At 37.7% G+C, this 16,412-nt stretch overlaps 2 protein-coding genes across 6 annotated transcripts in view; both read right to left on the bottom strand.

The window, feature by feature from the left end:
- The window catches only part of mpped1 (metallophosphoesterase domain containing 1), a 71,488-nt gene extending 66,135 nt beyond the window's left edge, over positions 1-5,353 (bottom strand). The window contains exons 1-3 of one of the 2 annotated variants that reach the window (XM_089127063.1): positions 5,168-5,353; positions 3,706-4,071; positions 2,535-2,716 (exon numbers count right to left, since the gene is read on the bottom strand). In XM_089127063.1, coding sequence (XP_088983189.1) covers positions 2,535-2,716; positions 3,706-3,872 — 349 coding nt within the window. In that variant the 5' untranslated portion in view covers positions 3,873-4,071; positions 5,168-5,353. The remainder of the gene's footprint in view (positions 1-2,534; positions 2,717-3,705; positions 4,072-5,167) is intronic. The other variant, XM_039667807.2, reaches the window with a different exon arrangement.
- Positions 5,354-5,948: 595 nt separating this feature from the next.
- Positions 5,949-16,412, bottom strand: part of scube1 (signal peptide, CUB domain, EGF-like 1) — a 70,083-nt gene continuing 59,619 nt past the window's right edge. For 2 of the 4 annotated variants that reach the window (XM_039667668.2, XM_039667671.2), the window contains 11 exons: positions 15,610-15,720; positions 12,885-13,001; positions 11,361-11,522; positions 11,048-11,251; positions 10,775-10,936; positions 9,841-10,008; positions 9,597-9,758; positions 9,316-9,513; positions 9,079-9,231; positions 8,228-8,307; positions 5,949-8,151 (listed from right to left, as the gene is read on the bottom strand). In XM_039667668.2, coding sequence (XP_039523602.2) covers positions 7,999-8,151; positions 8,228-8,307; positions 9,079-9,231; positions 9,316-9,513; positions 9,597-9,758; positions 9,841-10,008; positions 10,775-10,936; positions 11,048-11,251; positions 11,361-11,522; positions 12,885-13,001; positions 15,610-15,720 — 1,670 coding nt within the window. In that variant the 3' untranslated portion in view covers positions 5,949-7,998. The remainder of the gene's footprint in view (positions 8,152-8,227; positions 8,308-9,078; positions 9,232-9,315; positions 9,514-9,596; positions 9,759-9,840; positions 10,009-10,774; positions 10,937-11,047; positions 11,252-11,360; positions 11,523-12,884; positions 13,002-15,609; positions 15,721-16,412) is intronic. The other 2 variants (XM_039667670.2, XM_039667672.2) reach the window with 1 other exon arrangement.

Below are 16,412 nucleotides of genomic sequence, written 5' to 3'. Positions count from 1 at the left end.
AATATTTAAACCTTTTCTTTAATGACTTTATGGGCCGTCAAGACCCAGTCCCTTATGCAGTCTATGGAAGAGTGATCCAGCTCTCAGATTCAATCAAAAATATCTTTATTTGTGTTCCGAAGATGAACGAAGGTCTTACGGGGTTGGTACAGCATGGGGGTGAGTAATAAATGACTTAATTTTCATTTTTGGGTGAACTAACCCTTTAGTTATACACAGTGCACCCACATATATTATGTAAACACAAACTTTTATTATGGATGCGATAAATCGTTTGACAGCCCTAATATATATATATATATATATATATATATATATGAATATTCACAGAGAAAAGCCTGAAAATGAAGATAAAGAAACCACACTATGAAGACAGGTGGTAAAAATCATTAAATAGACATTACAAAAAGTGGATTTAAAAGACTTTAGTTTCTTTCCCTATCAGTGAACCAGAGTCTATCACTCACCTACAGTCCACCCATTTCACAATGTTTTTGTCTCTTTAAACACACACACACACAAGAGTCAAGACAGATATCTTCAATCGCTATGACACACTGTTCTTTCCCCATTCCAGCAGTGCTAAAACACACAATATAGTAACAACTAGGACACATAGCACCAGCTTACTAAGCTACTACGTAAACCTCTGTTGTAGGTTTCTATACATGCTTCCACACCTCCTTCGAGTTGCATTAATGCTGTATTGCCATTTACCACACCTACTTTAAGGTCTAAGGTGATGCTCCATTATTGAAGAACCCAAACTGACAAAAATATTAATGCTGACATGTTCAAGCAGTCTCAAAATCAGTGTCGAAGCGAAAGAGAAACATAAAACTGACAAGGAGGGCTTGAGACTACAGTAGGTTAGAGTTAAGAGCATCCCCATATGAGGAAGTCCATGTGATAGTGTGTGTGTGTGTGTGTGTGTGTGTTGGCACAGACTATAAAGTATTGTGAGGTAAAAAGTAAATCATATCTCTGAGGATTGTTGCTGGATAAAGGAAGCATGTGCGCAGCGAGTTCTCTCAGATACACAGGAGCAAAGACTCAGAGATGAGAAAAAGAATCACGTTATAAATATTTATACAGAGACAAACGCGAGAACAAACACGCGAACTTCCTTTTTGGCACAGGGACGGTGTGCCAGAAAGAATGAGAGAGGCAGGACAGCAGAGAATCAATAGCGGGAAAGAGGATGAGACGCACGAGCGAAAGTCTTAATCTGACTGGTGTCTTCTGCACCCCGCTGACTAACCTCCATCCATCTATCCAGATCTATGCTGCTTTCTATTCCCTCACCTCAAACGCCAGTCATCTTTCTTATTCGATTTATTACTGAGCCTGTCTCACAGTTTTTGGACATGCGTACAATAAGTTATGAATACAAAAACATGCAACACATGACCTCAAGATATTCTGCTTGTGATGAACGGACTTGAATTTACATTCAAACTCACTACAATATTCTGAAATTATTTTATCAAAGCTTGACTTTAAAAAGATTTCTCATAAGATCTCTGTGCTTTATTTCCTATAGTGATATTAACAATAAAATTATAATAATCTGTATAAAATTATTAGGGCTGTCAAACGATTAATCGCATCCAAAATAAAAGTTTGTTTATATAATATATGTGGGTGCACTGTGTATAATTATTTTGAATATATAAAAATACACACGCATGCATATTTAAGAAAAAAATATTATTTATATATAAAATATTTATAAATTATATTTGAATCTATATACAGTATGAAAATATTTCTTAAATATATACAAGCATGTGTGTGTGTATATATATATATATATATAATTATACACAGTGCACCCATACATTATGTAAACACAAACTTTTATTTTGGATGTGATTAATCGCGATTAATTGTTTGACAGCTCTAAAAATTATATAACATTTAATTTATAAAATTTTACATAAAATTGAAAATTTTAATAAATAAAAATGCTAGAATGGTGATAAATTAAATATTTTAATGTTCAATGCCCAATGCATCCCTTTTCTCAATTTTAATTCTGCTTTATTACATGGTGTGAACAGAGCAGGTCATACATCATGAGTTTATGAAGCTTTATAAATATTACAGATGACATGTAACAACATATAGATGACATCAGAAATCTGTAAAAGTTTAGAATTAACTGTTTCCAATAAGTCTATTTGGACTGGTAGACTATGTTTTCATTCATGTTTTCTAGTACATGAACCCCTTTTTCAATAAATCTAGGCTTCAGTAGAATTTGAACATGCATCATTCACACATCCCACATATCTTGCATGTTCTGTATTTAATTTTTTGTAAGACTGCAGTTCTCTTAGCTCTGCTTAACATATTTTATCACTTAAATCCACAGAATCAGTGTAGAAAATGGCTTAAAGATATGCAGAATTAGTCAAATGATGCAGTGATCCATAAAAAGTATTGCAAAAAATTAATTCTCCAATTTTGAATTAGACAGCTGGCAAAAGTGATTTAAGGAAGAGTCGAGAACAAACAAAAAAACCTCTCACCGAGCCAGTCGTTAAACTTCTTGACTTCGCTGGGCAGGCCGAGCTCTGTGAAGTCTCCAGTGTGCAGTAAGACGTCACCGTACGGCATCTGAATAGTGTCAGTGCGCGAGTGTGTGTCGGAGATGCAGACAAACCGCGTGTAGCCCGGGGGCTTGGGGGAGTCATGGGGTAACGGATCTACCCTGTGGAGAGAGAGAGAGAGAGAGGAGTGGGAATACATAAGGTTATATATCGTTCTCTCGCGGCTTAAACAGTTGCGTTGGCAGAAACGGGTCTCTGAGGGACACGGCAGAGTTTTGAATAAGAATGGCCCACTTTAGAGCATCTCCTACTGGGTCGACCACACAGACTCTACCAACAACACACACGCTCACAGATATTCCTAAATATTTGCGAATAATAGCTGTGACCTGTTTTCCTTTATAAAATGGCAAGAAAAAAAAATATGGCCTATCTGAAAAAAAAACAAAAAAAACAACCTCATGGATAAAAGCATGTGCAAAATCCCATATTTTCAAAAGCAACTAGTTGAACAATTAGACAAACTAGTCTATTTTCAGTAGGGCTGTCAAACGATTAATCGCGATTAATTGCAGAATAAAAGTTTGTGTTTACATAATATATGTGGGTGCACTGTGTATAATTATTTTATATATATATATATATATATATATATATATAAATACACACACATGTATGTATATTTAAGAAATTTTTTTTTATTTATATATAAAATATTTATATTTATACATAAAATAAAAGATACATAAATCTATGAAAATATTTCTTAAATGTATACAAGCATGTGAGTGTATTTATACACATAAAATAATTATACACAGTGCACCCACACATATTATGAAAACACAAACTTTTATTTTGGATGCGATTAATCGCGATTAATCGTTTGACAGCCCTACTTTTCAGGAATCCCTTAATAATTCATATTCTCGAAATTCACATGAACCCAACTTCATAGGAAATATTTGGTATCTTAAAAACACAACTCTCATGGCGTAAGCTGCTTAAAAACAGCATGAATTTTGACTTAATACCCAAACATGTCCATCAGTTAAAGCAAGTCATGCTGTCAGCGTGCAAATTAAAGTGCTGCTTATTTAAAAACAAACTAGTCCACCATATACTAAACGTGCATATGCGAGTTCCTTACATGTGGACGTGGGGCGGCTGGAAGCGACCCTGGTTGATGTTGTAGAAGGTGAAGGCTTGAGTTGGGTTGGAGCTGTATTCGTCCACCTCTACCACTCCTCTTCCTCCTCTTTGAGACTGTTGCTGCTGTCGTCGGGCTGCCATGATTTCCGAAAGTGTGAAAGCCATGGCAACACACACACACTATCTCTTCCCCTCTTACAGGCACGTGCTTGTCCGGTGGTGTTTGGTGTTTAATAGGATTCCACTTTAGCTAGGATCAGATTGTCTTGTGCAAGTCTTTGGGATGTCCAGGACCGTATTCAGTGGTTGGCCCACCGTATGCTGGGATAGAGAGCCTGCATGCTTCTCCTCAATAACAATACACCTGAGGGACAAAAAGGTACGAGATACAAGATAAAGGGAGATGTGAGTGGTGACAGAGGCTTATTATCAAAACCCACAATCAGACACCCGGTTGGCGGCGGTATGTCCCACTCTACTGTGTGTTAGCGCCGAGATCTTACACAAAGCCATGGTAACCATTCTGTCATGATTTCTATATCTAACAATAGAGTTCCCTGCACTTTCAAGACGGGAGGGAAAAAAGATGCGTTGCAAGAGAGACAATTGTTTGGGAGGAAAGAGGACACAAAGCCCTGTGAAAGAAAGGGGAGCTAAAATGTTGTTTTTGACCTGAAATAACAAGTAGGGGAAAAGCTGAAAGCTTTCTACTCCATTACCTGAGAAATACATAAGTGCTCAAACAATGCACAACCAGAAAAAAAAAAATGTGTGTGAAAAGAATAATGATAACAATTCATAAAAGATGGATGACTAAGCACACTAGTAAAACTATGTGGGACAAAAGCTTTGAATAATAGTCCAGTAGATGGTCGGAGAAAAAAAAAAAAACAGAACTAAACAAAAATATATTACTCTTGTAAAAATAAAAACATGTAATGTGATGGTAACATATAGTAAAGTGATGGACTCACGATGGCACTTAGATATATTTCATGGAACTGAATGATTTCCATATTGATAAGCTGTAGTATTTCAAAGAATATCATGGTATTTATCATGCTGGTCATAAAAACATTATCATGTCCAAAAATGAATACCCATATACTTGTTGCCACTTTTACTGTTACTGTAACAGTGGTTCACAAAAAGAGCCAAAACGAACTACCAGTTTGATGGGCTAGATTGCATGATAATTTGCTTTTCATTTCAGGTGTCCTATGCCAGATAAACATGATAAGCCATGGTTTAAATAACACGGAATAAAACCAACACATAATATAATAACAATCAATCACTCATGTTTAGCAAGTATTCAAGAATTGGCTGTATCTATGGTAACTGTCTCTTCTTTCCAAACAGACGAGCATCATTTATAACAGCGCACTCTCTTATACATATTAATTCATGCATATTCAAAATATATGCGGTGCTCATTTACATACCAGAGATATACTTACCTTTTCAAACTCAAGAGTCTAACCCAAATGTGTTTTCGAAGATGTGCAGGTAAAGACTAATACACAACCGGCAGGAGAGGGAAAACGCAGCGGCTACTGTTTGCAGAGGCTCGCGCTGGTTTGTTTGAACTGGAGTCGCGTGGTGCCCCGGTATGCGTGCGTGTGTGTGTGTGTGTGTGTGTGTGTGTGTGTGTGTGTGCGTTTGTGTCGCTCTCAGAGACACTCCCCCTAGAGCTGCTCTGGCTCTTTTTCCCCTCCTCTTGGCGAAGACTGGCTTTAGAGCTTCGGTCATGTAACTTCATTAATAATAACAAACATAACATAAGCCAACCTTTTACTTTTGCAAACAGACCAGTTTGTTAACACATACCAGTGCCATCTATATCTGTCTGTGCTGTCTTATCAAAGGTTGTATTTTTGTCTGACCTTGATCTGTAAACGTATATCAGTCTAGACCAGCTAGTTGTAGTTAAACATTTAATTCTGAAACATGAATAACACCCTTTTTAGTTTTTAAATTAGTTCAAATATTTTGAAAAGCTAAAATCTTGGTCCATACTGCCCCTTTGTGGGGAGAAACGGCATGATTTTTGATGATAGGCCTATATGACCACAAGAGGACGACAAATCATTCAAAATGACGTTAGGTGACATAAGGGTGCTTTTTTATAACTTTGCTAATTTTTCCTCTTTAAAAAAACGATTTATCTAATAGGTTTCATAAATAATGAGAATAAGCAACAATTGTTTCAAACGAAACGTAACACCACAACAAACAGCGTGAGATTTGAATGATTTATTAATAAAGTGAGGTCTTAACAATAGTTCCCATTCTCTTCTACACCTTCTGGGGTTGACTTCACACTGCTGAATTGTTCATTCTTCTGAAATGTGGTCATTCACCATGGTGGAAAGCATTTAATTTAACAGAGCCTTCCAAAACAGTCCTGAAAATGTCAGACTGTGACTGTGACCTTCCCCAGCACATTGTCTCTCCTTCTACTGTAAATATTAACTTTAAAAAAACAAAACAAAAACAAAAAAACACTAACATATGTACATCATTTACAAATCTGTATTCATAAAGCTAACAAATCACACCAGCAGCAGTCTGAGTCACTCTCTCCATCTGAGGGGAAAAGTACTTAAATCTGTGTGTGAAGCCATCGAGGTGTGTGTTTGTGTGTGTATTGTATTAGTTAGTTTAGCAGTGACACTTTCTTCATCTTTGCTAATGGCAACTGTTCCCCAAACAGTCACATATGCCGTTGTTTAGTAATCAAATGAGACAACAATATGTGATTGACACACACACACACACACACATGATCAACTACAACCTGCGGTTTTCTCACAAATCATAAATTACTGTACTAGCATATTTTTGGGTGTGCATGCATGAATGTATGATTATTTATGAGCGGATGTGTTTCCCTGTCCATATGTGGATATTACAAATACAAGCATTAATAAGTGCTCATATAACAAAGCAGCTTTAGAACGATCACTCCGCCCCTCCCTCCCAAATAGGAATATATGTAAAACAACGCAGAACACTGTAAAATGACAGGTAATATTATCTGTATGTCAGTTACGTTATGGCTCATCTAGATTTATGTGGTTGTGTGATTTGATTTAATTGTGATGGCTATTTTTCACATACTTCAGGTATCAACAAACAGCCTCTAATCTTCATCCACAGTTCAACAAGAGCAAAATATGTGTCTTTGTGCACAGCACAAAGGTGAAATGCAATAGATATGATATAATTATGTAATACACCATAATAAGTCTCTAAATCCAAGTTCTTTGTTGTTCTGAATAAACTCTTCACCATTTCCATGAGTTTTATGACACAACAAGCTCAAGGAACCATATTTACAATTTCTCAAAATCTAAATTGCAGGTTAATGACAAACTTGTTGCATCATGTAATCTTATACTGGTCAAGCTGACAAAGAGGTACAATGGCACTTCAACATTAATACTTTTCTGATATTAAACTGAGATTATTATGAAGTGTGTTTAGTTTTCAGGAGAGGGAGAGGTGAGAATATCTTTCTGTATCCCTGTAGAGGGGCAGTACGGACATTTCTTGTTTCTACAACCAAGGTAAAACATCTCTATACAACAAAAACAACAACAAAAAAAGCAACTTATATTTCCTTATTCTCTACAATATAAAATTCAAGTGCAGTTGAAGCTCCAAATACTAGTTAAACAACGTACACGTAACTCTAACTCTCATACTGACAGGTAGTTTTTGTCTTTTATCCTGTTTTTTTTTTTATCTTTATCTTGAATTTTTTTGTGGTCAGAACCGTAAAGTGAATCCTTTCTCATTAAGTAACCACTTACTTTAAGTGCACTAGGATATTAAAACCCCTTGTGCACATCAGGGGCATGAAAATAACCTTTTCCAAACAAGAATATATATATATATATCTGTGTGTCTGTATGTGTCCTTATAAGCTTCCACATCATTTTTGTACACACAGACAAGCGCACACACACACACACGCACACACACACACACACACACACACACACACACACACACACACACACACACACACACACACACACTTACAAATATATACTGTAGATATCAAACATCCAAAGAGGGCTTTTGCAAAATCAAGCACATAAATATTAGCAAATAAAAAACAAACATACAAAGACAAAAAGGGACAAATGGACAAATCTCAGACGGGAAGAAGGCCAAACGTCTTTATCTTCTTGCAGTAGTTAGGCCTTCTGGGAGATAGTGGAGAAAAGACAGGAAGAGAGATGGGGATAGAGTCGGGGTCGTGGAAGAAATGTTCGGGTTTCTATTTATACGGCCGTAGAAACCTGGAGACTTTGGAGCGTAGCAGCTTGATAAAGGAACGTGGAAACATCTCCTTTGATTCCTGCACGGTGTATTTAAAGTAGTTATGAGGGTGGGCCAGCACATCAAACAGAGCTTTAATCAGCTTCTTATCCTGAAAAAACAGAGAAACGGGTTATTAAAGTTATGTCTGACGACCGCTACTTACTGTAGTGAAAATAAATGCTCACTTTTAATATCTCTTGGTGGTTTTCTGAGGCGTAAAGTCGACCGTCTCGAACAATATCCTCTATGAGTTGCTGGTAGTCTTCTATAATGACAAAAACACAAACTGATATTAATAAATGTAGTATATTATTTATGTACACTAGGGCTGTCAAACGATTAATCGCGATTAATCGCATCCAGAATAAAAGTTTATCTTTACATAATATATGTGGGTGCACTGTGTATAATTATTTTGTATATATAAAAACACACACATGCATGTATATTTAAGAAAAAAATATTATTTATATATAAAATATTTATATTTATATATAATATAAATTATATATAAATCTATATACAGTATATACATGAAAATATTTCTTAAATATATACACGCGCGTGTGTGTATTTATAAATATAAAATAATTATACACAGTGCACCCACATATATTATGTAAACATAAACTTTTATTTTTGATGCGATTAATCGCGATTAATCGTTTGCACACGAATAACTTTTTACAATTTATAGAATGTTTAAAGTATCTCATTTGTGTAGTTGCTGTCTAAATGCCTGGCCACTTTATTGAGGTAAACTTTTCAACTTCTTGTTAACGTAAATATCGAATCAGCCAATCACAGGGCAGCTCAATGCATTTAGGCACACATGGTCAAGACGATCTGCTGAAGTTCAATCTGAATAAAGGCCTCTGAACGTGGCAGGGTTGTTGTTACTTCAGAAACTGCTGATCTACTAAGATCTCTATGGGTTTACAGAGAATGGTCCGAAAATAATGAGATTTCACGGGCTCCATTGAATGTAGTGTGTGAATGTGTGTGGCTACATGTTTGGACTGTATCTGCAACTTACCATCATAAGTGACATATGGAACCTGAAATCCCTTTCCACTGTTACCCTCATTAGATTTGAACTGGATCCACAGCTTGCGTGAACGGGAGGTGAAGGCGATCGGTCGCTCATAAGTTTGGCATGTCTCATAAGTTGTAATGGAAGTGGGCAGGGCTAAAAAGAGAGAAGAGGAGCTCAATAATTTGCATTCCTGCTTGCAATAACTAACTAGCATCCAAAATGACAGGTATACCATACCACTCTTCCTCATGACAAGAACATCCCCGCACTCATCCTCGATGGGCAGGAAGATCTCTGGTACAACAATAAGGATGCGCCTCTTGTTCGGAGGGTTAATGGTCCAAACACAGTCCACGTTAGATGGATAGTCACCGGGATAGTTGGGAGATTCGATGTAGCCCATGAAATCTCCCAGTTCACCGCCACATAGCTGATCTGCGAGGGATGAGAACAGACAGAGCCGTGAATTCACAGCTTATCATGGGATCTGTGAATGGATTTGCATATATCTGCCTTACTTTTGCAGTGAGATACATTGTTAGCTCCGTCAAAATCTGTAGTGGTGTTTCCAGGGCAGGTGATGCAGTAGTTCTGTCCAGACTCAGACTGGTAAGTTCCAGCCGGACAACGGATGCACCGGTGCGTGCTGGCATTGTAATGATGCCCAAGAGCACAGTGAACTAGAAATATGGGGAAGAGAAAATACCAAGTAAATATGGACATGCATGAGAAATGTGCCTATTTTGCAGTGTTGCATCATACCTTTGGCTTCACAGTCTCTAAAGGACGTGCTGGCCGTGTGTTTAGTCAAGAGACCTCCTCCACAGGGGAAGCAGAGCACACGGCCCGGCTCGGGCTGGAAGGTGCCCAGCGGGCACGGCTGGCACGGGCGGAAACCATCAGCAGAGAACTGACCGGCAGGGCACTGGCCTACAACCAGAGAATGGCGTTTTGAGTATTTTGAGTATTGTTTATTTTAGATTGCTCTACACTGTAAAAAATATTTTCAAGATTTGTTATCACAACATATTTTCTTTTGTCAAATCAACTTTATAATAATTTGTTTAATTGAGATAACTTATTATTTTGAGTTTCTGATGGTTAAATTAATCTCGTTCATTGTATTAACTCACTTTTTCCAGTTCAATCAACTTAAAATTTTAAGGCAACCAGGTTACTCACTTTTTTAAGTTAAACCATCAATATTTTTTTACAGTGTACCATTCAAGATGAAATAACTGCTTTCTAAGTTAAAGGAGTAGTTCACTTTAAAAAAAAAAACTTTTGCTGATTATTTACTTCAATAAAGTCAATTGATCCAGCATTATGACACTGCAACACAAATATCTGTAAACATTTCGGCTTGACATTTTACCATGAATTTATTACCTAATAATCACCTAATAAAGGTTTCAGTAATGAGGTGTGTTTGTATGCCGTCAGTCAAATACCTTTCAGCTGCTCAAATAGTTCAAATGAGCTGCTACCAATTGATCCAGACTTTGCTAAGTCCTTTATTGGAAATCTTGCATTTGCATAATACTGAGAAATTTGGGGATTTTTTTTTACCCTGAATTTTAAAATCTATTGATTAATTTGCAAAAACGTGGTCTTGCATTAATCAGCTCCAATAATCAATAGGTGTGTCATTACCATCACAAAGCTATTCATTGATTGAGCGTATCCACACACACACCTCCACACTCAGAGACGTTCTTGGCCCCTGTGATGCCCTGTCCCTCGGTGCTGGGGCAGGGCTCGCAGGACAGCTGGCCCTCCCTGTCCTGATAGGTTCCTGGCGGACAGATGACGCACTGTTCCTGTTCTCCGCTGTAGAACGTTCCCACACCGCAGCTGACTGGGAGACACCCGAACACACAGAAACGCACCCAAACACACAGATACAAGATTCATGAAAGTGTCTTCCACCCCAGATCAGAAAACAAAACCCTTATCCCAAAATACTCACCGCACTTCCCGTCAGTGAGGACCTGTCCTATACTGCAGGTCTCATCTCCTTCTGTCTGTCGCACGGCACGCTGGGCCACCTCGTACGCCGTGCCGGAGAACTGAATGTAGAATTGCTGTTTACTAATGGACTTCCTCAGTGTGCGCATGGCATTCTGAAGCCTCTGTTTGGTCTTCTCACGCACACAGTCCACATTACATGATTCTGACACATAAAGACATCACATTTACACTCTGAAGTCACAGATGGCATGACGTGGGAACGCGACAGTCAACAAGAGAGAACTGCTGTACACACATGCAGGCAATGTTACCTGAGGCTTCCTCTTCTTTCATTTCCATCTCAAACTCTGCTGTGATGTGGGAGACTTCCTTTGATGGAGACTTCCGGCCACGACGCCGCTTTTTGGAAGAGTCGCACTTCAGATTCACGAACGTCACCTGACAGTCGTCTGTGCAAGGTAACTGACCGGCTGCTGAAAGGACAGGAATGGGAATAAGGAAAAGGAGAATAGTAAATGAAACGGGAAATAAGAAAGAGAGGATTAGGAAAAGGAGAAAGAAAGAGGAGAGCAGAAAAACAGGTGAAAAGAAAAGAGAAAATGGGAAGTAAATGGGAAGTAAACAAAAGAAAAGAAGACAAAATGGTAGGGAGAAGGAAAAGGAAATAGGAAAAACAAGATTAAAGGGAAATGGTAAATAAAAAACATGAGGAAAAGAGAAACAAGGAAAGGAGAAAGGTAGAAGAAAAATTTAAATGAGAAGTAAAAGGTAGAGGATGAAACAGGACAAAGGAAAAAAAGGAAAGAAGGAAAGAAAAGTAAAAAATATTTCAAAATGAGAAGAGAAAAGAAGAAATTTGAAAACAAAAATATACAAAAGAAGAAGAGAAAGGAAAATGTAAATGAAACAGGAAGAGCAAAATAAAAGAAGAAAAGGAAACAAGAAGAGAAAAAGGAAATCAAGTTATGAAAAGCGAAAATAAAAAAGAAGACAAGTAGAAGAAAATGTGAAAGACATTAGAAACAGAAGAAGAAAAAAAACAGGATGCAGGAAATGAAAAGGAACAGGAAAAAAGAAAGAAAAGAAAATAGAAAATGGAAACGAGGAAGAAAAAGAAAAGAGAAATGGGAAAAGGTCAAAAATGAGAAAAAGTAAACAAAAGAAAAGAAGACAAAATGGTAGGGAGAAGGAAATGGAAATATTTCAAAAATGAGAAGAGAAAAGAAGAAATTTTGAAAAGACAGGAAAATGTAAATGAAACAGGAACAGGAAAAGAAAAGAAGAAAAGGGAACAAAAGAAAAGAAGATAAAATGATAGGGAGAAGGAAAAGGAAATAGGGAAAAAATATTTAAAAAACAGAAGATTAAAAAGGGAAATGGGAAATAAAAAACACGAGAAAAGAAAAAGAAAAAAAGAAAAGAGAAAGGTAGAAGAAAAATGGAAATGAGAAGTAAAAGGTAGAGGAAGAAACAGGACAAAGAAAAAAAAGGAAATAAGGAAAGAAAAGTAAAAAAAAAATATTTCAAAAATGAGAAGAGAAAAGAAGAAATTTGAAAACAAAAATGTACAAAAGGAAAGGAAAATGTGAATGAAACAAGAACAGCAAAATAAAAGAATAAAAGGAAACAAGAAGAGGAAAAAAAAGAAATAAATCAAGGGAAAAGTAGAAAAAAGTGAAAGACATTAGAAACAGAAGAAGAAAAAAACAGGAAGCAGCAAAAAAGAAAGAAAAGAAAGGGAGAAGTGTAAAGGAAAGAGGAAACCAGCAAGGAAAGGAGATGAGAATCCTTGAATGAAGAGCTATTTGTGAAGGTGTGTTTGGTGTGTTCCTCACCCTGCAGGCTCTGCTTCCCCGTGTCCCGGTGTTTCTCCTTGTTGCGGGGTCTCAGGTGGCACTTGGCGTCTTTGATCTTAAACCGTGCTTTCTGCTTCACGGGCTGGGCCAGCATCTCTGATGGACGGGAAATCGCAGGGTTTGGACAATAATCATGGAAAACACCAAAATATGAGGCCTTTTTCAAATCCAACAGTCAAGCACACTAAATCTGTCCTGCGGGCTGAGCGGCCCATTCCAACGCATTAAAAATATGAGAGTCTAGTTTAACACAAGAAGCCCAAAGTCAGCGAGGGAATGAAGGGAGACGAAGGGTCAGGAGTTGAAACGAGAACACACTGCGGTCGAGGACTTCAGCTGGTCTTCTAAAAGCATATCGAGCGTGTGGCGGTTTTGGAGCCGACAGCGGGAGGTTTGGTAGTGAAACTATCACCGAACAGTGAATGTGTGAATCAAGCGAACTGTCTGTTTGCTCGTGGAGCCCCTGTGGTAGAAGCCCGTCTGTGTATTTCAAATCTGTCAGCATAGATGTGCAGCCAGCACAGAGTCATTTACTCAGGTTCACAGCATTCCTATGTACGCCGTCCAAAACAAGAAGCGGCGCTTGTGTATGCGAGAGAATTTCGAAGCCGTCTGTCTGTCTGTCTGAGTCTTGCATAGCTGTCCAAAATCCACACGACGAACCACATGGGGAATGTCGAATTCTGAGAGCCGGGAAAGAGAGAGCACTGGGGATAACGGTAGCGTGTCTGCGACCTCGGCAGGGTTGAATGATGGGACCTGTCCTAATTGTCCTCACAGATCTCTGTATCTGCGCCCTTGCAGTGATCCAGAGTCTGTCATGCGATGTAATGGACTGGAACACGTCACGCTCGTTTACAGCTGTCCTGTCTGATCTCTGCTGATCGGGCCAAAAAAACACAGAGGCGTCCTTGCTCTGAGCCAACCGAAACGAGATGTAGGGAAAGGAAAGGAAAGGAGCGCAAAGGAAAGGAAAGGAAAGGAAAAGTCAGTGTGCGTTCTGGTAATTAGATTTTCTACTTAAAGGAGTAGTTCACTTTTAAAAAAAACATTTGCTGATAATTTACTCACCCCCATGTCATCCAAGATGTCCATGTCTTTCTTTCTTCAGTCGAAAAGAAATTAAGGTTTTTGATGAAAACATTCCAGGATTTTTCTCCATATAATGGACTTTAATGGGAGCCAAACGGTTCAAGGTCCAAAAGACAGTTTCAGTGCAAACTGTTCAAAGGGCTTTAAACGATTCCAGACGATGAATAAGGGTCTTATCAAGCGAAACGGTCGCTCATTTAAAAGATAAAAAACAAAGTTTAAGTTTTATAAGCTCAAATGGTCGCCTTGCTCTGTTCTGTGATGCGCGTTCGTGACTCTCCTGTTCGAACTCGTTCGTCAAAATGAACGAATCTTTCCCGAGTCAATTCGGTAATTTCGTTTGTGACACGAAAAAAGATTTGTTCATTTTGATAAACGAGTTTGGTTCCCATTGAAGTCCATTATATGGAGAAAAATCCTAGAATGTTTTCATCAAAAACCTTCATTTCTTTTCGACTGAAGAAAGAAAGACATGGATATCTTGGAGGACATGGGGGTGAGTAAATTATAGGCAAAAGTTTTTTCAAAAGTGAACTACTCCTTTAAGCTGAGCCACTGTATGTGACTATTTTAACAATGTTTTTACTAACTTTCTGGGCCAGCAGGTTTCAATTACAATAGAAGCCTTTGGAGGAGTGAGACAGCTCTCAGATTTAATCAAAAATACCTTAATTTGTGTTCTGAAGATGAACGAAAGTCTTACAGGGTTGGCACAACAGGAGGGTGAGTAAATACTGACAGAATTTTAATTTTTGGATGACCTAACATAAAACTAAAAATCTCAAATTAAACCGTTTTTATTTTTATTTTTATTACTCTTAAGTAGAAAATGTAATTACCAGAAGGTACACAGACCAGGACAAGCAAAGAAAACAAAAAGTAGAAACAGGAAACAAGGAAACAAGGAAAGGAAGAAAGAGAAAGGAAACAGAAAATCTGGAAAGGAAGGAAAAAACATAAAGTAAAAGGAATAAAAAAGAAATAAAACAAACACGAAGTAGAAGAAGAGAAAAGGGGAGTACAGAGCCAATTAAGGGACATGGTGGATATTTCAATGCTTTTTGTGTTCGCTCGCAAAAAAAACACACAAAAAAAACAAAAAAAAAAACACGTAAAAGTTTTGCAAGCGAACACAAAAAGCATTGAAATGCAAACTTTCTCAGGTGAACACAAAACATTTTGTAAGTGAACACAAAGTTTCTTTTGCGAGAGGACACAAAGTCACTGGCATAATTTTCCCTCCCATCTCATTTTTTTTTCCTTCACCGTGTCCCTTCAGGTGAAGAGAAATAGGAAAGAATGGGAAAGAAACAAGAAATAAAAATGGAAAAAGAAAGGAAAAAAAATAGAGAATAAAAAGGAAAGAAGAGATACTGGATAGGACATGGCAAGTGTTCGATCTACCGAAGATTGAGAGGAGATTTATTTACTAGATTTTGTAGTGAATACTTGTTGTTTTTTTATAGCATATACTATATTTTACAATGCATGTTAGCTGTTTTAATATTATAGACTACTGTTTGTAGTGCATACTTGACTGTAGTACACACGTTTGTGAGAGTTTCCGTGCAGATAAACCACAATTCAGTAATTCAGAGAAAAGACACAGTACCTGTGCAGGTTTGCAGGGAGCTACTGCTGGATGTAGTGACGTTCTTCTTCAGTGGAGCTTTACCTGGCTGGACAGGCACCCCGCAGCTCAGAGTGTAACTGTTCTCGGAGTCTAAATCACACACACACACACAGAGAGAGAAAGCTTTTAAACAGATGTTCCAGGTGCTGCATGCACCTGAGTATTGTCTCGTAGTGTGTGTGTATGGTATACTGTGTGTGTGTGTGTGTGTGTGTGAGTGGAGAGGGTTGGCTGTCATCATGACAGAGTACTGTGAAGTTGTCTAGAGAGTCATTGGCCTGACTTCGGCCTTGCCACAAATCGTCCAATGGCAGGCTGAGTATTTCTGTTGGCGAGCGGCTACAGAGCGCGGGTGAACAGGATTAAAAGAGGTTTTATACATCAGGCTTAGTGCTCGAACCCAGGGAGACCATTAACACACACGTACAGAGAATCCAAGAGTCATAAAGACACACACACACACATACTCATATACTCAGATTCGCATTGATCTAACTTACAGATGACATTTAGATTTTATTCACTTGATTTATTCTAGTATATACAAGGTCACATTTCTGATTTGTGCATACTTATTATTGTAGTGCATACTAGACTTTATTGTGCATATTAGCTTTATTAACACTGCATTGCCAAATTGTTGACAAAATTCACTATATTTAATATATATATAATGCACACTACTTTCTGTAGTACAAGTTTTCTATAAAAAAGTCTACAACCTTTAAAAAAATTGTTTCTCGTTTTAAGCGAAAAACGTCAAACCTTCAAACAAGCGAGAA

This window comes from Pimephales promelas, chromosome 24 (assembly GCF_988280905.1).
Source record: "Pimephales promelas chromosome 24, fPimPro1.hap1.1, whole genome shotgun sequence".
NCBI lineage: Eukaryota > Metazoa > Chordata > Actinopteri > Cypriniformes > Leuciscidae > Pimephales > Pimephales promelas.
The sequence above is the reverse complement of the archived record's forward strand: the minus strand, read 5'-3'. Positions and strand labels throughout refer to the sequence as shown.